Source organism: Haliotis rubra, unplaced genomic scaffold, assembly GCF_003918875.1.
Source record: "Haliotis rubra isolate DU_JTF1 unplaced genomic scaffold, ASM391887v1 Scf748, whole genome shotgun sequence".
Classification (NCBI taxonomy): Eukaryota; Metazoa; Mollusca; class Gastropoda; order Lepetellida; family Haliotidae; genus Haliotis; species Haliotis rubra.
Genome location: NW_025767466.1, coordinates 10,194 through 36,095, shown reverse-complemented (window position 1 = coordinate 36,095; position 25,902 = coordinate 10,194). Strand labels below are relative to the sequence as shown.

At 41.0% G+C, this 25,902-nt stretch overlaps 1 protein-coding gene across 4 annotated transcripts in view; it reads right to left on the bottom strand.

Moving 5' to 3' along the window:
- Window positions 1–15,797, bottom strand: part of LOC124260023 — a 42,955-nt gene extending 27,158 nt beyond the window's left edge. For 2 of the 4 annotated variants that reach the window (XM_046694260.1, XM_046694262.1), the window contains exons 1-6: window positions 15,757–15,797; window positions 15,142–15,281; window positions 4,922–4,982; window positions 3,994–4,165; window positions 3,683–3,860; window positions 2,704–2,846 (exon numbers count right to left, since the gene is read on the bottom strand). In XM_046694260.1, coding sequence (XP_046550216.1) covers window positions 2,704–2,846; window positions 3,683–3,860; window positions 3,994–4,165; window positions 4,922–4,982; window positions 15,142–15,154 — 567 coding nt within the window. In that variant the 5' untranslated portion in view covers window positions 15,155–15,281; window positions 15,757–15,797. Of the gene's footprint in view, window positions 1–2,703; window positions 2,847–3,682; window positions 3,861–3,993; window positions 4,166–4,916; window positions 4,983–15,141; window positions 15,282–15,756 lie in introns of all 4 variants that reach the window. The other 2 variants (XM_046694259.1, XM_046694261.1) reach the window with 2 other exon arrangements.
- Between the last annotated feature and the right edge of the window lie 10,105 nt (window positions 15,798–25,902).

Below are 25,902 nucleotides of genomic sequence, written 5' to 3'. Positions count from 1 at the left end.
AAATGTCAACCTAGTGTTGTTGTTATTGTTGTTGGCATTGAAATGAACCTTTCTTTTGAGAGAGATGGATGGCCCTGAAAAGGGCCGTTTTTTTAGAGTGTACCTCACTCCAGGGACCACAGTTGGCACCTACATTGGCAGGGATGGATGGTCATCTTTGTTTTCACGGGGCACTTGCTCCCATGAGTTAAACGCCTGATATAAGTGTCCTTCAAGACAGTGCCACAGTAGACACATTGAAAGGTGGCATTGTACTCGATGGTGCCATTGGCGTAGACAGGTAGACAGCCATAACATCGTTGGCACTGCCATGCCGGTAAGGGTGGTGATGCTGTCTCCAAGGACATGAGTTCCAGATCCCAGTTTTCTCCAGACATGATTGCTGGTTGTAACACTGCTTCCACCACCCCTCTCATCATATATAGTGAGAGCTCACGATCATGACGTCACCGGTGCCACGTCATTACCCTCACGCGCGACCATGACGTCATCGATACCACGTCATTATCCTCACGCGCGACCATGACGTCATCGATACCACGTCATTACCCTCACGCGCGACCATGACGTCATCGATACCACGTCATGGATACCACGTCATCGACGACACGTCATCGCTGTCTCGTCGCCCATATATAAACTCCAGCATGGGTCAGTGAGGGCTATCTTGATGCAACATGGATACAAGAAAAGTGGAAATCATGCGACCGGCGCCTTACCGGAAAAATTGTGGTAGACGGCAATGCTTGCGGTGCAGCCCTACCTTACAAGGGAAGGCTGGCATCAAAATGGAAGAGGCAGCAACAACACCTACAGAACCGGTACCAACAACGGCAACAGAAGCAGCGGCAGCCCCACCACCTACGGCAGGAGACACGGTAGCCCCACCACCACCACCACCAACAACAACAACATTACCAAAATGGTCATCAAAATGGCGACTGATTATCTGCCCTACCTGTTTTAAAGCGTATCCCTCGAATCGCTTTGATGTCGTTCCAGGAGCTGCCTTCTACATATGCCTCTACTGTGGAGAAGGCATCATCAAGAGAGGGCAACAGCAACACGATGATGTGTGCCCCGGAAAATTTATTTTTCGGGGTCTCCAGCTCCTCTGTGAATGCTAACCTGCCTGGTTCACATACCAACGGCCCTTTTCAGGGCCACCCACCTCGCTCGAAAGAAGGCTACATCCAATGTTTTTTAACCACACACACACACACACACACACTTGTCTAGCCACGCCATCGTCCGCCTCACCCCCTCTCCCTCCTTCCCTCTCCTTTCCTCTCCTTCCCTTCCCTCTCCGTCCCGTCCCGTCCGCCGCTCGTCCGTTCCGCCATCTTGAAACGCGTCTACGCTCGCGAGATCCCGAGAGAATCCACGAGATCCCGCGAGATCTCACGCGATCCCACCGGATGGGACGCCATCTTGAACCGCGTCCGCCATCTTGGCCCGGAGGTGACGTCATCGTCATGCGCGCGCACCCACCGGAACCGGACGTGACGTCATCACCATGCGTACGCACACGCCGGAACCGGAACCACCGGAACCGGAACCCGAGTGATCTCCCCCCTGACCGGAAGTGACTGATCCAAGATGGCGGCGCCCAGGGGGACCGGATGTGCCGCCATCTTGAAAAAGACCCCAGGGTGACATGGTACACTACTAACCCAACATCACCTGCCTTTATCCGATGGAAGCGAGACTCGTACTCGGCTGTGATACGCAGTGAATCCTGTAGAAAGAAACTGAGAGAATATTACATGAAGACGATGACCAAACCCAACATCACCTGCCTGTAGCAGATGGAAGTGAGGCTCGTACTCGGCTGTGATACGCAGTGAATCCTGTAGAAACAAACAGAGGTGATATAACATGAAGACGATGACCAACGCAAACTGTGGATGCAAGAACGCAAAACTGATACTTGCATCAACAGGGTTTATTGTACAGCGACATTTGGAACTGCAGTTAAGGATACATTGACTTTTACTGAGGACTAGTGTTGGGAATTGGTTAAAATGTCATAATTGATAATTGGATCATTACATCCGATCAATCATCGAAAATAATTGGTTAGCGTCATTTATCAAAGTTCCTGTTATCTTTGTTAATGCACACAAAAAATAAAGAAAAAATGTAGTTCTTTGCTGATGTTTTTCGCCAATTTCAAAAAATGCATTAGCAAATTTCACATATTTAAAGGATGACTAGTAAGTTGAGAACATAAATTCCCTAGAGTTTTTAAGATAAATTGAATCATGACTTGTAGTCCTTTGAAATGTAAATTTAATGACACCGCCAAAACCAACCTTGTAAAAAATACTGTTGATGCAAACAAGTGTTTCACATTGTTTGTGTTCAATTATTAGAAACCTTGTTCGATTGCTTGATCGTTTAGTCCAATCTTCGATTATTTCAATTAATCGGACCATCACTACAGAAGGCTGGACATGTAGTTGTGTTGAGGAGTTGAGATGATGTAAATGGAATTAAACTTCAGATTAATAACAAAGTGTTTTAATTATTGGACCACCATGGATAAAGTAATTAAGCCCAGTTGTGACAACATAGCTACCAATTTCATTTTAAACAGTTCATACATTGAAATGTATGTAAAGAACTCTTGCATTTACACAAGCACTTGCCGATTCCATGTGACAATAGGTCAGTCAGGAGGATTGCTACCATGACACCTACCCTACTGATTCTTTCTTTGGTTGTATTGGCAATCGTTATTTCATTGAACTGCCACTGTACGTGTTGGAAAGGTTCCCCCCAAGTCCGAGTCCACTTGAAGATGGCAGCTCCATCACTGCACGCCTCCACTTTCTCCCGTCTATCTGCAAATGAATCCTGTTGATTATAGCTATACGTTCATATCTATTACGGTTATCCTCACTGTAGGAACTGTCCGTCACTCATCTAGCTCCTCGTGTATATTCCTCCGTCCGAGCTTCAGTCTCACTCGGGGCGCTGGGGTAGCATAGTGGTTAAAGCGTTATAGCCTAGTGGTTAAACTCACTCAATCACTCAATCACTCACTCACTCACTCACTCACTCAGAACCTTACCTCCATCTTTTCTGTCTATCTGCAAATAGTCCTACATGTACAAATATACATATGTCCCTTTGCACTCGAAAAGGATAAAGTAATGCCAATTCCATCATAATCATAACTGCATAACTGCATGTCTTGATATATATATTCTTATTATTATATTTGAGCGCCTCCGCGTGATATATATATAGACGTTAAAATGTGGTACTTGTTGGTCCCTGCCTGGCGCTCGGCATTAATGGGTACAACAAGGACTGGTCGGCTCGGAGTCAGTATAATGTGTCTGAGTGGGATATTCATGCTTCAGTGCGGCATGGTATCTCAGTGGGCTAGCACTGTAAAACCAGCTTCAGTCTGGGCTAGTACAAGCAGCCGCACATACTCATACACACTCATGCACGTCGTCATATGAGTGAAGTATTCTCAAGCACGACGTTAACCCCAATTTCACCTCACCTATTATTATATATATTATATTACTTATTGTGCTGGAAATTCATTAACTACTATTTCTTCATATTACTTCATAGTTCAATCTGCATGATGAAATTTCCAGACATAAAGTATATTTATATTTACATGAATGTCAACCGCTCTCACTACGACATCAACCATTACCAGTACGTCTCTCTTCTAAATCTCCTTGCAGTGTTATTCCTGTTCCGCTGCCCAATGTGACGATACATCTGTAGGTTCCTAGGTCAGCCCTCTTCAAGTTGGTGAGACTAAAACCAACATCACCTGGAGTTAGGAGGGTAAAACGGCCCCTGTAGTTCTGGTTGATACTGAGGGACTCCTTAAATGAAGAAAACAGATCTTGTCAGTTTACAGGCTACAGACAAAATATCTAACTCAATTTCTCACTTTCAGATGCAAGTATTTGTTACATCCTGTTCGTCTTACTGTATCCGTCTTATAGTTCATATTACCTGTGTCAGGTCAACAGTACGCTGTGTGTAATTTGCCATGAAAATGTCCTCAAACTTCCACTGGATGCGATATACTGATTGTACTTGGTACGTCCAGTTGAAACTGGCTTTTCTTTCATTGCAGTAAAAACACAGCGTCCCTTTGCTCTGTATCTCTGGTGGGGGATCTGCAAAATAGCAACGTATAGATGTATATTTGTTCACACACACACGTGTACACACATTTTATATACAGAAATACACGCGCACACCATGGGCACATGTCACCTATAAACTCACATACAAGTTTGACGTTCCATTCCTGATGGGGACCACGGATGGGGTTTCTCATTTTTACACGCACATTACTCATGCACGCACGCACGCACAAAGGAAACGCGTGTCTTGATTGTGTGCATATTACCTCACCCTGATAACAAAAGCGTTCTTTCATATGCCAGGGAGGCCCGTTCTGGGCTGTATTCAATGTGTGAAAATGGGGGCCCAGTAGGCTTGGCCAATTACACACGGACATATATTTCAGCTATTGTAGTTCGTATTTCCCCCTCAGACCTATACACAAATATAAAACAGAAGTGCCACTTTCATACAAATTTTAGAAATTACGACAAAGCCGAACATTTGTAAAAAAAGCAGTTGTAAAATCATTATATAGGGACATTGTAATAAAACATGTTCTTAGCCGTCAATACATTTATTACACTTATAACATATTCTGTCCTTAACATTTGAATTGATACATATGACTATTTAAATTCCTGGAGGTGCAACACAGCAATTACACGTGGTTTTAATATTAAAATGGATTGTAACATCTAAAGATAATGTAATAGTTTAAAAATTTAAAGTTGCTAAAATACAAAATATAAAAATCATATTAGAATTGCACTTTGAGTGCCATCCCTCCAACTTGTTTGACATACCTAAAGTAGACGTGATTCGCCATAGCTGGATCAGTACCACCACAGCTGTAACATAAGGGTATGATTCTGAAAGACAAAATATGTTATTTAGGTTACAAACACTACTTCAGCTTACTAACAGGCCAACAATATGTTAACTCATAGCATGTTAATGACCTGCATATCTTCCAAAAATTTATGTGAGGTCGACAAAATCATGCCAAATACACACGCACACATGTCAACACAACCGTCTTTGAATCAAACTCGGAGCTGCAACCAAACAGATGGAGGTTGGATATCCTAATCTGTCTCACAATGGCAGAACAATGCCGGTGCAATGTGACGTTATCCACAACCACATACCATATCAACTAGTGACGTTATCCACAACCACACACCATATCAACTAGTGACGTTATCAACAACCACACACCATATCAACTAGTGACGTTATCCACAACCACACACCATATCAACTAGTGACGTTATCCACAATCACACACCATATCAGCTAGTGACGTTATCCACAATCACACACTATATCAGCTAGTGACGTTATCTACAACCACACACTATATCAGCTAGTGACGTTATCTACAACCACACACGATATCAGCTAGTGACGTTATCCACAACCACACACCATATCAGCTAGTGACGTTATCCACAACCACACACTATATCAGCTAGTGACGTTATCTACAATCACACACTATATCAGCTAGTGACGTTATCTACAACCACACACTATATCAGCTAGTGACGTTATCCACAACCACGCACCATATCAGCTAGTGACGATATCCACAACCACACACCATATCAGCTCGTGACGTTATCCACAGCCACACACCATATCAGCTAGAGACGTTATCCACAGCAACACACCATATCAGCTAGTGACGATATCCACAACCACACACCATATCAGCTAGTGACGTTATCCACAACCACACACTATATCAGCTAATGACGTTATCCACAGCCACACACCATATCAGCTAGTGACGTTATCTACAACCACACACCATATCATCTAGTGACGTTATCCACAACCACACATTATATCAGCTAGTGACGTTATCCACAATTACACACTATATCAGCTAGTGACGATATCCACAACCACACACTATATCAGCTAGTGACGTTATCCACAACCACACACCATATCAGCTAGTGACGTTATCTACAACCACACACTATATCAGCTAGTGACGTTATCAACAGCCACACACCATATCAGCTAGTGACGATATCCACAACCACACACTATATCAGCTAGTGACGTTATCCACAATCACACACCATATCAGCTAGTGACGTTATCCACAACCACACACTATATCAGCTAGTGACGTTATCCACAACCACACACCATATCAGCTAGTGACGTTATCCACAACCACACACTATATCAGCTAGTGACGTTATCCACAACCACACACCATATCAGCTAGTGACGTTATCCGCAACCACACACCATATCAGCTAGTGACGTTATCCACAACCACACACATTATAAACCAGTGACATTATGCACCAATCACACCCTTTATCAACCAGTGATATTATGCACCAATCACACACATTATCAACCAGTGACATTATCCACCAATCACACACATTATCAACCAATGACATTATGCACCAATGACACACATTATAAACCAGTGACATTATCCACCAATCACACACATTATCAACCAGTGACATTATGCACCAATCAGTCATATTATCAACCAGTGACATTATGTACCAATCACACACATTATCAACCAGTGACATTATGCACCAATCACACACATTATCAACCAGTGACACTATGCACCAATCGCACACATTATCAACCAGTGACATTATGCACCAATCACACACATTATCAACCACTTCCATTATCCTTCTTTGACATTATCCATCCTCCACACACACTACCAACCAGTGACATAATGCACCAATCACACATTATCAAACAATGACTTTATGCACCAATCACACACATTATCAACCAGTGATATTATCCACCAATCACACACATTATCAACCTGTGACACTATGCACCAATCACACACATTATCAACCACTTCCATTATCCTTCTTTGACATTATCAATCCTCCACATGTAGAGATTTATTTGCTTTAATCTTTTATAAAGATTTTACGTGCGCTTCATGCAACTATCTGTAGCCTCAACATGGGGCAGATAACTCTAATCGCTGCGGTGACCTCGTGGTTGTGAACGGAGAGCTATGAACGATGAACGTCTGCTGCGGTAGACAACATTCTACTGTTTTACTTTGTACACCTACCTTTGTGGAGGATAATGGGCCTAAAATTTGTAAGCATTGTTTCTATTAGTATTGCAACACTTTTCAAGCAATTTTGTCAGGTATAATTAATTTTACTGGTAAAGTGTTGTCTGTAAACTTCAACATGACGAGCACGAGCACATGGTTCTGTGTCACCTATTTTCGTGCCACTATGAAATCATTGTTTTATTGGTCTTACACAGACTATTATGTAATATGTGTTTGTATATCATTATGTGCAAGGTTTTATGCTGGATATTTTAACTAAATGTTGTTTTCTTACTTCTTTAACCAGCTTGAACCTACTACACAGAATAGTCAACTCAAACAATAAACTCACGAGTTCACGATTAAAGGTCGCCCAGTTATTTATTCCCACAAAAAGTTCAAGAAATTTCCAACTTTAATCAACAAATATGTCTGTCTTAAGTGGATGTACAGATAAAGAAACTTTACAAGACACTGAAGACATGCAAAAAATTGAAATAATATCCAAGCTCCGAAAGGAGAGAGGAGGAATTGTGTCATACTTTAGTAAAATAGAGAAGGGAATAAGACTGATGAGACAGGAGGGCAACCCAAGTGCAGTTCCTCTTGAAGAAGAACTAGAACTTATGAAAGAAACATTAGACACAATTGTTGTGAAGTCTATGCAGTTGAAGGAATTAGTTGTCCATGATCCAGTGGAATTCAAGCAAGTTGATGAATATTATAATGCCCTCAAGGATAGATATAGTAAATTAGCAGCAGAAATTAGGGTTTTTATGGTCAAAGACAGTCAGGGGATTAAACCCGAAGATTCTGCAAGTCAGGTCAGCATGAAGTCGGTAGCATCACATGTGAAGGTGGCCGAAGCTAGGGCAGCAGCGCTTCGTGTGAGAGCCGAGGCTCTAAAGAAACAACAGTCATTGAAGCGTCAGGTGATGGAACTGCAACTGCAAGAGGAAGCCCTTAAGTTAGAAACAGAGATCGCCGCTGCTGAGGAAGAGACCAGCGCTTTGAGTGATAACGGGAGTACAGTTAAGAGGCCTCTTCCAGCTACATCCATGCTGAACCCCAGGACTGAAGAGTTTCAGCTGAAATCAGATTCTCTCTAAGTCACCCGATCAAACCAGAGAGAGAGCGTAAACAGGAGTTTACACAGCCACCAGTGTCTGAGAGTAGCAAGGAGATTCTGAACATGATTCATCTCCCTAGAGCAGACCTGATTAAATTTGATGGTGATCCACTCAAGTATTGGATTTTCGTCCGTTCCTTTGACAATAGCATTGGAACAACTTCAATAAGTGACACTGCCAAACTCACAAGACTCCTACAGTATTGCAGTGGCAAAGCACTTTCGGTCATAGAGTGTTGTGCCGTCATGAACCAAGACTATGGTTATAAGGAGGCAAGAAGAATTCTGCAGGAGCGATTCGTCAACCAGTTTGTTATTTCGCGTGCATGGATTCAAAGAGTCACTGAGAGACCAGTACTGCGGAATGGAGACAATGCAGCCTTGCGTCAGTATGCGGACTCGGTGAAGAGCTGTATAGTCACTTTATCAGCCATGGGGAGACTCACAGAGGTTGATAACCAAGACAGGATAAGGAAGATGACAGAAAAACTCCCGGTCTATCTACAGAACAGATGGAGAAATCAAGCAGTCAGCCATCTCAGGACACACAGACATTACCCAAACATTCATGAATTTGCTCAATTCATTGAGATGGTTGCCGATGAGGCTAACGACCCAGTCTTCGGGAATATTCGCTTTGACAACAGAGAGAGACCATCAAGAGGACACGATAGCAAGGGAACAGCCTTACAAACTGTCATGAAGTACAGAGACACTAGTCAAGTTGCAAGTTATGCTCTGGGGATCATGCCATCTACATGTGCAACACATTTAGACAAATGAATTCTGAAGATCGACTGAAATCCATGCAAGAAGAAAAATTATGTTTTAACTGCTTTGCTAAGAATCATGTGTCGTATGAATGTACCAAGGAAAGCATGTGTCGTATTGATAGATGCAACAAGAGACATTCAACTCTGTTACATCATGCCTTGCAGACATACAGGAAGATGCATTCTGGCGTGCCAGTGGAAAGTGAACTACCGAAGAGAACCCAACAGTTACGAGGGAACTCACACTCAAACCAACAACATCGTGGAACACAGACCTTCTCTACTCACCATTCAGTTCGTGATGTCAATGGGGCCGGCATATGTAGGGTAGCATTACCAGTTGTACCCGTTACAGTTCGGAAGAACGGAGAAGAGTGCTTAACAACCTATGCCTTCCTGGACAGTGGCAGTACGAATTCCTTCTGCTCCCAAGAATTATATGACCAACTCGGCCTGCAGGGAGCAAAGACATCCTTGTCTCTTATAACTCTGACAAATGAAGACTGTCCATTGGAAACTACCTGTATCTCGCTTGAAATTGCGGATCCGGAAGGGAATAAAGTGTCACAGACAGACGTTGACAACTGGCCACACATGCAGGACATACATTTGCCACAAGTCAATGAGTCAAAGATCTCTATACTCATTGGACAGGACAATCCTGGAGCTATAGCACCACTTGACATTAGAAGAGGGAAAATAAACGAACCGTATGCCGTGCTTACCGTTTTCGGCTGGACCCTGAACGGACCTTTGGAATATGGCAAACAGGGCACAGTAGTCTCCAACTACATTCAAGCTGATCTTACAACTTGTTTAGAAAGACTTTGGACATTGGATTCCTGTGGCATGCAGATGGATAACCGTCAGCAAATGTCCATACAAGACAAATATGTACTTAACCTGTGGAAGAATACGGCTCAAGTTATTGACGGGCATTACAGCATGCCTATACCATTCAAGATGGAAGAACCGAACATGCCGAACAACTACTGCATCGCTGAAGCTAGACTTGAATCCCTATGAAGGAAGTTGAAGAAAAATGAAACCCTTCATGACAACTATTCAAAGGGCATCGAGGAGTTACTTGAAAAGGGTTATGCAGAAAAGGTTGACGATGATGAAATTACAACTGAAAGACCTGTGTGGTATCTGCCGCATCATGCCGTTACAAGCGACAAGAAGCCGGATAAAGTGAGAATCGTGTTTGATTGTTCAGCAAAGTACTTGGGGACAAGCCTTAACGAAGAAGTACTTCAAGGACCGGATCTCACTAATAAGCTAATCGGAGTACTTCAGCGTTTCCGAGAGGGACAATTTGCTATCATGGGGGATATCGAAGCGATGTTTCACCAGGTCAAAGTCGAACAGAAACATCGAGATCTATTGAGATTCCTCTGGTGGCCAGGAGGAAACCTATCCCTCAAACCAGAGATATTTCGGATGACTGTTCATATTTTTGGAGGGGTATGGAGCCCCAGTTGTGCTAGTTATGCTGTCCAGCGCACCGCTCAGGACAACACAGTAGACTTTGATGAAGAGACAGTGAGAACAGTGTTAGACAACTTCTACGTCGACGACTGCCTCAAGTCAACAACTTCAGACGAAAGAGCAATTCATCTTGTAAAGGAAACTAGCAATTTACTCCAGCGAGGTGGATTCAATATTACTAAATGGACTAGTAACAGTCGGACAGTAGTGGAATCCATTCCAACTGAAAAGCGAGCAAAGGAGCTGAAGAATATTGACCTTGGCAACAACATTCTCCCTTCAAGAGCGGGCACTTGGTGTAGTTTGGGACACTGAAACAGATGAATTTGGGTTTATTGTGAAACCTAAAAGGAAACCGATGACACGCAGAGGACTTATTAGCATCAAAAGTTCTGTTTATGACCCCTTTGGAGTTGTGTGTTCAGTCATGTTGAAAGCTAAGAGACTATTTCAGCATGAGTGCAGATTGAAGAAAGAATGGGATGACGCACTTGAACCGGACAGTGTTCGAAAGTTCATGGACTGGCTCCTTGATCTCCGAGAAATTGAGAATCCCCAGGTGTCTATTTCCTGCGGACTTTGGCGAAATCGTGAAGTGTGAGCTACATCACTTCTCTGACGCATCACTAAACGGCTATGGAGCAGTGTCTTAACTCAGAGCAATAAACACAGACGCTGAAATTCATTGTTCATTCTTGATTGGAAAGGCCAGACTGCCACCTATTAAAGAAAGCACCATTCCCGAGACTTGAGCTGTCCGCTGCGGTTGTATCAGTAAAACTGAATGAGACACTTCTACAAGAATTAAACCTGAACATCATCAGTTCTACCTTTTGGACGGATAGTACGATTGTACTCCATTACATTAAGAGCGAGAGACTGCGGTTTCAAACCTTTGTTGCCAACAGAATAAGTACAATCCAGGAATCGACTTCGTCGTCAGACTGGCGATATGTGAAATCTGAACTGAACCCGGATGATTACTCATCTCATGGCATGTACGCAAGTCAGATTGTCAACTGCGGACAGTGGATAAAGGGTCCAGAATTCCTGTGGATGGAAGAAAGCAAATGGCCTGCAACTCCCGACCTGTTTGATGTTGACCCGACAGAACTTGAAGTAAGGAAAAGCAAGGTTTTCTTTTCTGACATTGGAATGGAGGAGTATGCTACAGACAGGCTATTAAAGAGGTATTCATCCTGGATCAAGCTGAAGAAAATAGTTTGTTGGATTCTAAGACTCAAACAATGCCTTCTACTGAAAGTGAGAGGTTCAAAACAGAAACAGGACAATAAAATATCCACAAAATCTCTTTCAGTAGATGAAATGAGGACTGCCGAACTGGAAATTGTGAAATATTTGCAGAAACGTCACTTCACATCTGAAATTCAAGAACTGAAACTAGGTCGAACAGTCAAGAAATCAAGTCCTATACACCAGTTAGAGCTAATGATCAGTTCCAAGGGAATTCTCTGTGTTGGAGGCAGGCTATCCAATGCTCCTATCACCGAGCAGGCGAAACATCAGATGATTTTACCAAAAGATCATTATGTCGGCCGACTGATCGCCTATCACGCCCATGAGATCTTGGGCCACTCTGGGACTGAGCATGTTTTATCATATCTGCGACAAAGATTCTGGATAATCGGGGCCAGAGTTATGCTCAAATCCATATTCAGGAAATGTGTTCATTGTCGGAAAATGCAGAGTGCTAAGGGTGCTTAACAAATGGCGCAACTGCCTACAGATCGAGTTACGTCTCATCGACCGCCATTCACTTATGTAGGTATTGACTGTTTTGGGCCATTCGAGGTAAAAAGGGCCAGAAGCATTGTGAAGCGTTATGGCTGTATCTTTATGTGTCTTACTACCAGAGCAGTCCATATCGAGAAATTGGATTCAATGAGTACAGACTCCTTCATAGACACACTTCGGCGATTTGTGAGTCGCAGAGGCAAACCAGAGAAAATTAGGACTGATAACGGGTCTAATTTCAAGGGAGCTTGCAGAGAGCTCAAAGAGGCAATTCAAGCATGGAACTTGAAACACCACTTTCAGTGGGAGTTTAACCCTCCTACGGCATCCCACATGGGCGGTGTATGGGAGCGGCAGATAAGGACTGTGCGCAAAGTGTTGAATGGACTGTTTTGCAGGGAAAAAGGACTGTCTGATGAGTGTCTTCATACACTCTTCTGTGAGGTTGAAGCAATAATCAATAGCAGACCGATCACTGTTGTATCGGACAATGTGCGGGATGCAGAAGCTCTCACACCTAACCACTTGCTTCTATTGCGGCAAGGCGAGTTGATGCCTCCAGGTGACTTTCATCCTCAAGATGTGTACAGACAACGATGGAGGCATGTACAATTCCTGTCCGACGTTTTCTGGAAACGTTGGGTCCGGGAATATCTTCCAACCTTGCAGCTTAGACAGAAGTGGTTGAAGCCTATATATAATCTCTGTGTGGGTGATATTGTTCTCATTACGGATGAGAATACACCGAGAAAATTGTGGCCACTTGCCCGTGTGGAAAAGACATTCCCAGGTAGAGACAGACTGGTGCGGTCAGTGCTTGTGAGATCAAGGGGGACAATCCTTACCAGACCCATCCATAAACTGTGCCTTCTGGAGTCAGTGACACTATGACTGACTAAATGTCAAATGAGTGACTTTTCATAAAGCAAATCAGTAAATGTGATTGTGTGACTACTGTAACTGTAGGGGAGTATATCATTGAAAGTATAAACTTTGAGTTCATTTAAGAGAAACATTCATAAGCACAGTATATAATATTTTGTATACAATCATGGTATTCACCTGTAAGGTTGTTTGGTTATTACATTTCTTTTATTTGTTTAGGTCATTTTATTCGAGTAATATTCTTTGGTTAAGAGTATATTTAGGTTTTTGGAGGTAAATGTTTGTTATAAAGGAAAACTACACATTTATTGGGCCGGTGTGTAGAGATTTATTTGCTTTAATCTTTTATAAAGATTTTTCGTGCGCTTCACGCAACTATCTGTTGCCTCAACAAGGCCGGAAGTTCTGGGGCAGATAACTCTAATCGCTGCGGTGACCTCGTGGTTGTGAACGGAGAGCTATGAACGATGAACGTCTGCTGCGGTAGACAACATTCTACTTTTTTACTTTGTACACCTACCTTTGTGGAGGATAATGGGCCTAAAATTTGTAAGCATTGTTTCTATTAGTATTGCAACACTTTTCAAGCAATTTTGTCAGGTATAATTAATTTTACTGGTAAAGTGTTTTCTGTAAACTTCAACATGAGGAGCACGAGCACATGGTTCTGTGTCACCTATTTTCGTGCCACTATGAAATCATTGTTTTATTGGTCTTACACAGACTATTATGTAATATGTGTTTGTATATCATTATGTGCAAGGTTTTATGCTGGATATTTTAACTAAATGTTGTTTTCTTACTTCTTTAACCAGCTTGAACCTACTACACAGAATAGTCAACTCAAACAATAAACTCACGAGTTCACGATTAAAGGTTGCCCAGTTATTTATTCCCACACCACACACATTATCAACCAGTGACATTATGCACCAATCACACACATTATCAACCAGTGACACTATGCACCAATCACTCACATCATCAACCAGTGACAGTATCCACCAATCACACACATTATCAAACAATGACATTATGCACCAATCACACACATTATCAACCAGTGATATTATCCACCAATCACACACATTATCAACCTGTGACACTATGCACCAATCACACACATTATCAACCACTTCCATTATCCTTCTTTCACATTATCCATCCTCCACACACATTATCAACCAGTGACATTATGCACCAATCACACACATTATCAACCAGTGACACTATGCACCAATCACTCACATCATCAACCAGTGACAGTATCCACCAATCACACACATTATCAAACAATGACATTATGCACCAATCACACACATTATCAACCAGTGATATTATCCACCAATCACACACATTATCAACCTGTGACATTATGCACCAATCACACACATTATCAACCTGTGATATTATCCACCAATCACACACATTATCAACCTGTGACATTATGCACCAATCACACACATTATCAACCAGTGACATTATGCACCAATCACACACATTATCAACCAGTGACACTATGCACCAATCGCACACATTATCAACCAGTGACATTATGCACCAATCACACACATTATCAACCAGTGACATTATCCATAGATCACTAACATTATCAACCAGTGACATTATGCACCAATCACACACATTATCAACCACTTCCATTATCCTTCTTTGACATTATCCACCCTCCACACACACTACCAACCAGTGACATAATGCACCAATCACACACATTATCAAACAATGACTTTATCCATCCTTGACATTATGCACCAATCACACACATTACCAACCAGTGACATTATCCATCCTTGACATTATCCATCCTCCACACACATGACAAACCTGTGACATTATCCATCCTTGACATTATGCACCAATCAATCATTCAACCACCTAAACATTTCACTCACTGAGTTGCTTCATCTTCAGTATCAAGGATCAGCTTCACTCTAATGTCTGTGTTTTCCTCAGTGTCCAGGATCCGCTAAAACCCGTTATCTGTGTTATCTCTCCATGGGTGTAATGGCAGCGTCATCAGTAAACAGTGCTCCTGTGTAATGGTTATATCTAGCTTTTAGGTTTTCAATACAAAACGTTCAACATGATTAGTGGCAACCACATATCAGTTGACGTGATTTAATTATTGACATCAACACCCTGTGCCAGAAAACGTTACGAAATCTTTCTTGACGAGAAGCTCTGTTGATCCATCTTTCGTTATCGCTCAAATATCTCACTTAGAATTACATTTTGCTTTCACTTTGAATTCTGTGGGTAAAATACCCTATACAAATCGGTACTACGCGGATGTTTATAATTACATGGCGGTCTGTTGAGCGCGTGTGAAATTCATTGTGATTAAATGTAGTCTCAAAGCTTACATGTACCTTTCTATCTTTCAGCAATTAAGCTATATCGTCATAATTTATATCATGTCACTAAAATACTTCATAATAATACCCAATTTGTCTTATATTAATCAGATTGGTTTGATAAATAAACAGCAAAGAGTAACAAAGACTGACCTACTGTACAAGCGAGACATCATGTGACGCCTTGCGGGTCGATGAGTCCTTATTACGTCCCGTCCACCCGGACGTTTCTAAGTATTGTGGCATTGCGTTGAGGTGGTTGTCAATACACAGAAGTGAGAATCAAATGAACATGATTTAAACAATATTTTATTTGTAACATTGAATTAGTGAAAAATGAACCACCAACAGTAGTGTTCATGTAGTGTCCATATAGTGTCCATGTAGAGTTCATGTAGTGTCCATGTAGTGTCCATGTGGTGTCCATGGAGAGTTCAGGTAGTGTCCATGTGGTGTTCATATAGTGTGCTTGTGGTGTCAATGTAGTGACCATGTGGTGTTCATCTAGTGTCCATGTGGTGTTCATGTAGTGTCCATGTAGTGTCCGTGTAGTGTTCATGTAGTGTCCATATGGTGTTCATGTAGTGTCCATGGGGTGTCCCTGTAGAGATCATATAGTGTGCATGTAGTGACCAAGTTGTATTGATGTAGTGTCCATGGAGTGTTCATGTAGTGTCCATGTGGTGTTCATGTAGTGTCCATGTTTTGTCCATGTGGTGTCCATGGAGAGTTCATGTAGTGTCCATGTGGTGTTCATGTAGTGTCCATGTGGTGTCCATGTAGTGCTCATGTAATGTCCATGTAGTTTCCAAGTAGTGTCCTTGTAGTGTCCATGGAGAGTTCATGTAATGTCCATGTAGTATCCATGTGCTGTCCAAGTGGTGTTCATGTAGTGTCCATGGAGAGTTCATGTAGTGTCCATGTAGTGTCCACGTGCTGTCAATGTAGAGTTCATATAGTATCCATGTATTGTTCATGTAGTGTCCATGTGGTGTCCATGTGGTGTTCATCCAGTGTCCATTTGCTGTCCATGTACTGTCCATATATTGTTCATGCAGTGTCGATGTCGTGTCCACGTAGTCTACATGTAGAGTCCATGTAGTGTCCATGTAATGTCCATGTGGTGTCCATGGAGAGTTCATGTAGTGTCCATGTGGTGTTCATGTAGTGTCAGTGTGGTGTCCATGTGGTGTTCATGAAGTGTCCATGTGGTGTCCATGTTGTGTTCATGTGTCCATGTGGTGTCCTTGTGGTGTCCTTGTGGTGTCCATGTAGTGTTCATGTAGTGTCCATGTAGAGTCCATGTGGTGTTCATGTAGTATCCATGTAGTGTCCATGTGATGCCCATGGAGAGTTCATGTAGTGCCCATGTAGTGTCCAAGTAGTGTCCTTGTAGTGTCCATGTAGTGTTCATGTAGTGTCCATGTGCTGTCAATGGAGAGTTCATGTAGTGTCCATGTAGTGTCCATGTAGTGTTCATGTAGTGTCCATGTGGTGTCCATGTAGTGTCCATGTGGTGTCCATGTAGTGTCCATGTGGTGTTCATGTAGTGTCCATCTGGTGTCCATGTAGAATCCATGTGGTGTTCATGTAGTGTCCATGTGCTGTCAATGGATAGTTCATGTAGTGTTCATGTAGTGTCCATGTGGTGTTCATGTAGTGTCCATATGGTGTTCATGTAGTGTCCATGGGGTGTCCCTGTAGAGATCATATAGTGTGCATGTAGTGACCAAGTTGTATTGATGTAGTGTCCATGGAGTGTTCATGTAGTGTCCATGTGGTGTTCATGTAGTGTCCATGTTTTGTCCATGTGGTGTCCATGGAGAGTTCATGTAGTGTCCATGTGGTGTTCATGTAGTGTCCATGTGGTGTCCATGTAGTGCTCATGTAATGTCCATGTAATGTCCATGTAGTTTCCAAGTAGTGTCCTTGTAGTGTCCATGGAGAGTTCATGTAATGTCCATGTAGTATCCATGTGCTGTCCAAGTGGTGTTCATGTAGTTTCCAAGTAGTGTCCTTGTAGTGTCCATGGAGAGTTCATGTAATGTCCATGTAGTATCCATGTGCTGTCCAAGTGGTGTTCATGTAGTGTCCATGTAGTGTCCATGGAGAGTTCATGTAGTGTCCATGTAGTGTCCACGTGCTGTCAATGTAGAGTTCATATAGTATCCATGTATTGTTCATGTAGTGTCCATGTGGTGTCCATGTGGTGTTCATCCAGTGTCCATTTGCTGTCCATGTAGTGTCCATATATTGTTCATGCAGTGTCCATGTAGAATCCATGTGGTGTTCATGTAGTGTCCATGTGCTGTCAATGGATAGTTCATGTAGTGTCCATGTAGTGTTCATGTAGTGTCCATGTGGTGTTCATGTAGTGTCCATATGGTGTTCATGTAGTGTCCATGGGGTGTCCCTGTAGAGATCATATAGTGTGCATGTAGTGACCAAGTTGTATTGATGTAGTGTCCATGGAGTGTTCATGTAGTGTCCATGTGGTGTTCATGTAGTGTCCATGTTTTGTCCATGTGGTGTCCATGGAGAGTTCATGTAGTGTCCATGTGGTGTTCATGTAGTGTCCATGTGGTGTCCATGTAGTGCTCATGTAATGTCCATGTAATGTCCATGTAGTTTCCAAGTAGTGTCCTTGTAGTGTCCATGGAGAGTTCATGTAATGTCCATGTAGTATCCATGTGCTGTCCAAGTGGTGTTCATGTAGTTTCCAAGTAGTGTCCTTGTAGTGTCCATGGAGAGTTCATGTAATGTCCATGTAGTATCCATGTGCTGTCCAAGTGGTGTTCATGTAGTGTCCATGTAGTGTCCATGGAGAGTTCATGTAGTGTCCATGTAGTGTCCACGTGCTGTCAATGTAGAGTTCATATAGTATCCATGTATTGTTCATGTAGTGTCCATGTGGTGTCCATGTGGTGTTCATCCAGTGTCCATTTGCTGTCCATGTAGTGTCCATATATTGTTCATGCAGTGTCGATGTCGTGTCCACGTAGTCTACATGTAGAGTCAATGTAGTGTCCATGTAATGTCCATGTGGTGTCAAAGGAGAGTTCATGTAGTGTCCATGTGGTGTTCATGTAGTGTCAGTGTGGTGTCCATGTGGTGTTCATGAAGTGTCCATGTGGTGTCCATGTTGTGTTCATGTGTCCATGTGGTGTCCTTGTGGTGTCCATGTAGTGTTCATGTAGTGTCCATGTAGAGTCCATGTGGTGTTCATGTAGTATCCATGTAGTGTCCATGTGATGCCCATGGAGAGTTCATGTAGTGCCCATGTAGTGTCCAAGTAGTGTCCTTGTAGTGTCCATGTAGTGTTCATGTAGTGTCCATGTGCTGTCAATGGAGAGTTCATGTAGTGTCCATGTGGTGTTCATGTAGTGTCCATCTGGTGTCCATGTAGAATCCATGTGGTGTTCATGTAGTGTCCATGTGCTGTCAATGGATAGTTAATGTAGTGTCCATGTAGTGTCCATGTGGTGTTCATGTAGTGTCCATATGGTGTTCATGTAGTGTCCATGGGGTGTCCCTGTAGAGATCATATAGTGTGCATGTAGTGACCAAGTTGTATTGATGTAGTGTCCATGGAGTGTTCATGTAGTGTCCATGTGGTGTTCATGTAGTGTCCATGTTTTGTCCATGTGGTGTCCATGGAGAGTTCATGTAGTGTCCATGTAGTGTCCATGTGGTGTTCATGTAGTGTCCATGTGGTGTCCATGTAGTGCTCATGTAATGTCCATGTAATGTCCATGTAGTTTCCAAGTAGTGTCCTTGTAGTGTCCATGTAGTATCCATGTGCTGTCCAAGTGGTGTTCATGTAGTGTCCATGTAGTGTCCATGTGGTGTCCATGGAGAGTTCATGTAGTGTCCATGTAGTGTCCATGTGGTGTCCATGGAGAGTTCATGTAGTGTCCATGTAGTGTCCACGTTCTGTCAATGTAGAGTTCATATAGTATCCATGTATTGTTCATGTAGTGTCCATGTGGTGTTCATCCAGTGTCCATTTAGTGTCCATGTGGTGTCCATGTAGTGTCCATATATTGTTCATGCAGTGTCGATGTCGTGTCCACGTAGTCTACATGTAGAGTCCATGTAGTGTCCATGTAATGTCCATGTGGTGTCCATGGAGAGTTCATGTAGTGTCCATGTAGTGTCCATGTAGTGTCCATGTTCTGTCAAAGGAGAGTTCATGTGGTGTCCATGTGGTGTTCATGAAGTGTCCATGTGCTGTCCATGTTGTGTTCATGTGTCCATGTGGTGTCCATGTAGTGTTCATGTAGTGTCCATGTAGAGTCCATGTGGTGTTCATGTAGTATCCATGTAGTGTCCATGTGGTGCCCATGGAGAGTTCATGTAGTGCCCATGTAGTGTCCAAGTAGTGTCCTTGTAGTGTTCATGTGCTGTCAATGGAGAGTTCATGAAGTGTTCATGTAGTGTCCAAGTGGTGTCCATGTGGTGTTCATGTAGTGTCCATCTGGTGTCCATGTAGAATCCATGTGGTGTTCATGTAGTGTCCATGTGGTGTCCATGTGGTGTTCATGTAGTGTCCATGTTGTGTTCATGTGGTGTCCATGGAGAGTTCATGTAGTGTCCATATAGTGTCCATGTGGTGTTCATGTAGTGTCCATGTGGTGTATATGTGGTGTTCATCCAGTGTCCATTTATTGTCCATGTTGTGTCCATGACGTGTCCGTGTAGTGTCCATGTGGTGTCCATGGAGAGTTCATGTAGTGTCCATGTGGAGTCCATGGAGAGTTCATGTAGTGCACATATGGTGTCAATGGAGATTTCATATAGTGTTCATCCAGTGTCCATGTGGTGTTCATGGAGAGTTAATGTAGTGTCCATGTGGTGTCCATGTAGTGTCCATGTGGTGTCCATGGAGAGTTCACGTAGTTTCCATGTAGTGTCCATGTGCTGTTCATGTAGTGTTCATGTAGTGTCAATGTTGTATACATGCAGTGTCCCTGTAGTGTCTATGCGGTGCCTATGTAGTGTTCATGTAGTGTTCATGTAGTGTTCATGGCTGTAATAATTTGTGGAAAATGTAAATATGTTTAATACCGATTTTCGACAACTTTCGGCAAGGATGTATGCCTACTTTAAGTGTCGGTTCACAATATACCTGCTATGTTTATTTTAAGGATACCTTAGAACCTGAAAAATATTTATCCTGTCTTCATGCTAAAAAAATTAGAAATACATTTGTTCGATTCAGACTTGGTATTACAAATCTAATGATCACTGAAGGTAGAAAACATTATTTATAAAAGTCTCTACGGTTATGCTCTTTGTGTAACACTGGAATTGAAGATGAATTCCATTTTATATTTTTTGTGCCAAACTTTTAAGTTACTGCGAAAAAAATATCTTGGCGAACTTAAGTTTTCTCGTTTTTTGCTAAGCTCTTGGCTACAAACAATGAAACAATTTTGTCTGATCTTGCTTTGTATGTACATCACGCACTGAAACTAAGAAATTCTATTGTATGATTATTATACCAGCTCACTGAATGCTAATATCCATGGTTAAAATTATTGAATGAATGATTACAGCAGAACGAATATGTTTACATATTGTATCTATGATTTGTATATAAACCAATGGCCTTTCATGCAATAAACGCTTTGACTTTGACTTGACTTTGATTCAACCTTACTGTAAACTGGTACATCCTAGATGACCAGGAACACGTTATACCCCATTTAGACAGCCTCACTCTGGCAACTGGGACTCAATCCATAATGATGAATGGTTCCAGGGCATTGACAGCCAACTTTCAGATCAACACTCTACCTCGGTCCTGTTTCGGATACCTGAATCCACTAATGTACACGTGGAACAGTCTTGGACTGTACGACAAGGGCACTGCAGCTCTCTGCCCAGAATATGTGTGGACTGAATCAGCTCTGATGTGGTTGCAGTTGCCCTTCGGACACGCCATTGAGGGATTCGTGGCATGCTTGAGGCCATCATACATAGGGTGAGATGAGGTGAAATGGGGTTTAACGCCGCTACTGGAGAATATTTCGCTCATATGGCAACGCATGCGGTGTATGTGTATGTAATAAAGGCTGCTTGTACTAGCCCAGACTGAAGCTGGTTTTATAGTGCTAGCCAAATGAGATACCATGCCGCCATGAAGCATGAATATCCCACTCAGACACATTATACTGACTCCAAGCCGACCAGTACCCATGTTGTGTACCCATTAATGCCGAAATACAGGCAGGGACCAACAAGTACCATATTTTTAACGTCTTTTTGGTAGGATCGCCAGTCGGGAGCTTAACCACTTGGAACCGTCCGCTCTCGGGCGGGCGCTCTAACCACTACACACACACGGAGGCGGTCCCATCATACATAGAGACCGCTACTGCATATTTGACCCGCGAGTGTATGTGTGCAGTATTGTGTGGACGTTAGCATATTGACAATAATGTTTTATGTGTGCAGTATTGTGTGGACGTATATTGACAATAATGTTTTATGTGTGCAGTATTGTGTGGACGAATATTGACAATAATGTTTTATGTGTGCAGTATTGTGGACGTATATTGACAATAATGTTTTATGTGCAGTATTGTTTGACGTATATTGACAATAATGTTTTATGTGTGCAGTATTGTGGGACGAATATTGACAATAATGTTTTATGTGTGCAGTATTGTGGGACGTATATTGACAATAATGTTTTATGTGTGCAGTATTGTGGACGTATATTGACAATAATGTTTTATGTGTGCAGTATTGTGGACGTATATTGACAATAATGTTTTATGTGTGCAGTATTGTGGACGTATATTGACAATAATGTTTTATGTGCAGTATTGTGGACGAATATTGACAATAATGTTTTATGTGTGCAGTATTGTGGACGAATATTGACAATAATGTTTTATGTGTGCAGTATTGTGGACGTATATTGACAATAATGTTTTATGTGTGCAGTATTGTGTGACGTATATTGACAATAATGTGTTTAGTGTGTGGAGCATACAATTGTTTTATGGACAGTATTGTGGATATATGACAATAATGTTTTATGTGTGCAGTATTGTGGACGCATATTGACAATAATGTTTTATGTGTGCAGTATTGTGGACGAATATTGACAATAATGTTTTATGTGTGCAGTATTGTGTGGACGAATATTGACAATAATGTTTTATGTGTGCAGTATTGTGTGGACGTATATTGACAATAATGTTTTATGTGTGCAGTATTGTGGACGTATATTGACAATAATGTTTTATGTGTGCAGTATTGTGGGACGAATATTGACAATAATGTTTTATGTGTGCAGTATTGTGGACGTATATTGACAATAATGTTTTATGTGTGCAGTATTGTGGACGAATATTGACAATAATGTTTTATGTGTGCAGTATTGTGGACGTATATTGACAATAATGTTTTATGTGTGCAGTATTGTGGACGTATATTGACAATAATGTTTTATGTGTGCAGTATTGTGTGGACGAATATTGACAATAATGTTTTATGTGTGCAGTATTGTGGGACGTATATTGACAATAATGTTTTATGTGTGCAGTATTGTGTGGACGAATATTGACAATAATGTTTTATGTGTGCAGTATTGTGTGGACGTATATTGACAATAATGTTTTATGTGTGCAGTATTGTGTGGACGAATATTGACAATAATGTTTTATGTGTGCAGTATTGTGGACGTATATTGACAATAATGTTTTATGTGTGCAGTATTGTGGACGTATATTGACAATAATGTTTTATGTGTGCAGTATTGTGGACGTATATTGACAATAATGTTTTATGTGTGCAGTATTGTGGACGAATATTGACAATAATGTTTTATGTGTGCAGCATTTGTTGTGGACGTATATTGACAATAATGTTTTATGTGCGCAGCATTATTGTGGACGATATTGACAATAATGTTTTATGTGTGCAGTATTGTGGACGTATATTGACAATAATGTTTTATGTGTGCAGTATTATTGTGGACGAATATTGACAATAATGTTTTATTGTGGACGTATATTGACAATAATGTTTTATTGTGCAGTATTGACGTATATTGACAATAATGTTTTATGTGTGCAGTATTGTGTGGACGTATATTGACAATAATGTTTTATGTGTGCAGTATTGTGTGGGACGTATATTGACAATAATGTTTTATGTGTGCAGTATTGTGGACGAATATTGACAATAATGTTTTATGTGTGCAGTATTGTGGACGTATATTGACAATAATGTTTTATGTGTGCAGTATTGTGTTGTTGACGCATATTGACAATAATGTTTTATGTGTGCAGTATTGTGGACGTATATTGACAATAATGTTTTATGTGTGCAGTATTGTGGACGTATATTGACAATAATGTTTTATGTGCAGTATTGTGGACGTATATTGACAATAATGTTTTATGTGTGCAGTATTGTGGACGTAATATTGACAATAATGTTTTATGTGTGCAGTATTGTGTGGACGTATATTGACAATAATGTTTTATGTGTGCAGTATTGTGGACGATATTGACAATAATGACAATAATGTTTTATGTGTGCAGTATTGTGTGACGAATATTGACAATAATGTTTTATGTGTGCAGTATTGTGTGGACGAATATTGACAATAATGTTTTATGTGCAGTATTGCAGTATTGACAATAATGTTTTGACGAATATTGACAATAATGTTTTATGTGTGCAGTATTGTGGACGTATATTGACAATAATGTTTTATGTGTGCAGTATTGTGTGGACGAATGTTGACAGTAATGTTTTATGTGTGCAGTATTGTTTGGACGTATATTGACAATAATGTTTTATGTGTGCAGTATTGTGGACGTATATTGACAATAATGTTTTATGTGTGCAGTATTGTGGACGTATATTGACAATAATGTTTTATGTGTGAAGTATTGTGGACGTATATTGACAATAATGTTTTATGTGTGTGGACATATTGTAATGTTTTATGTGCAGTATTGTGAGGACGAATATTGACAATAATGTTTTATGTGTGCAGTATTGTGGACGTATATTGACAATAATGTTTTATGTGTGCAGTATTGTGGACGTATATTGACAATAATGTTTTATGTGTGCAGTATTGTGGACGTATATTGACAATAATGTTTTATGTGTGCAGTATTGTGGACGTATATTGACAATAATGTTTTATGTGTGCAGTATTGTGGACGAATATTGACAATAATGTTTTATGTGTGCAGTATTGTGTTGACGAATATTGACAATAATGTTTTATTTGTGCAGTATTGTGTGGACGTATATTGACAATAATGTTTTATGTGTGCAGTATTGTTTGGACGAATATTGACAATAATGTTTTATGTGTGCAGTATTGTGGACGTATATTGACAATAATGTTTTATGTGTGCAGTATTGTGGACGTATATTGACAATAATGTTTTATGTGTGCAGTATTGTGTTGACGAATATTGACAATAATATTTTATTTGTGCAGTATTGTGTGGACGTATATTGACAATAATGTTTTATGTGTGCAGTATTGTTTGGACGAATATTGACAATAATGTTTTATGTGTGCAGTATTGTGGACGTATATTGACAATAATGTTTTATGTGTGCAGTATTGTGTGGACGAATGTTGACAGTAATGTTTTATGCGTGCAGTATTGTTTGGACGTATATTGACAATAATGTTTTATGTGTGCAGTATTGTGGACGTATATTGACAATAATGTTTTATGTGTCCAGTATTGTGGACGTATATTGACAATAATGTTTTATGTGTGAAGTATTGTTGACGTATATTGACAATAATGTTTTATGTGCGCAGTATTGTGGACGTATATTGACAATAATGTTTTATGTGTGCAGTATTGTGTGGACGAATATTGACAATAATGTTTTATGCGTGCAGTATTGTGTGGACGTATATTGACAATAATGTTTTATGTGTGCAGTATTGTGAGGACGAATATTGACAATAATGTTTTATGTGCGCAGTATTGTGGACGTATATTGACAATAATGTTTTATGTGTGCAGTATTGAGGACGAATATTGACAACAATGTTTCAAGTGTGCAGTATTGTGAGGACGAATATTTACAATAATGTTTTATGTGGACGCATATAATAATGTTTTATGCGTTGCATATTGACAATAATGTTTTATGTGTGCAGTATTGTGGACGAATATTGACAATAATGTTTTATGCGTGCAGTATTGTGTTGACGTATATTGACAATAATGTTTTATGTGTGCAGTATTGTGGACGTATATTGACAATAATGTTTTATGTGTGCAGTATTGTGGA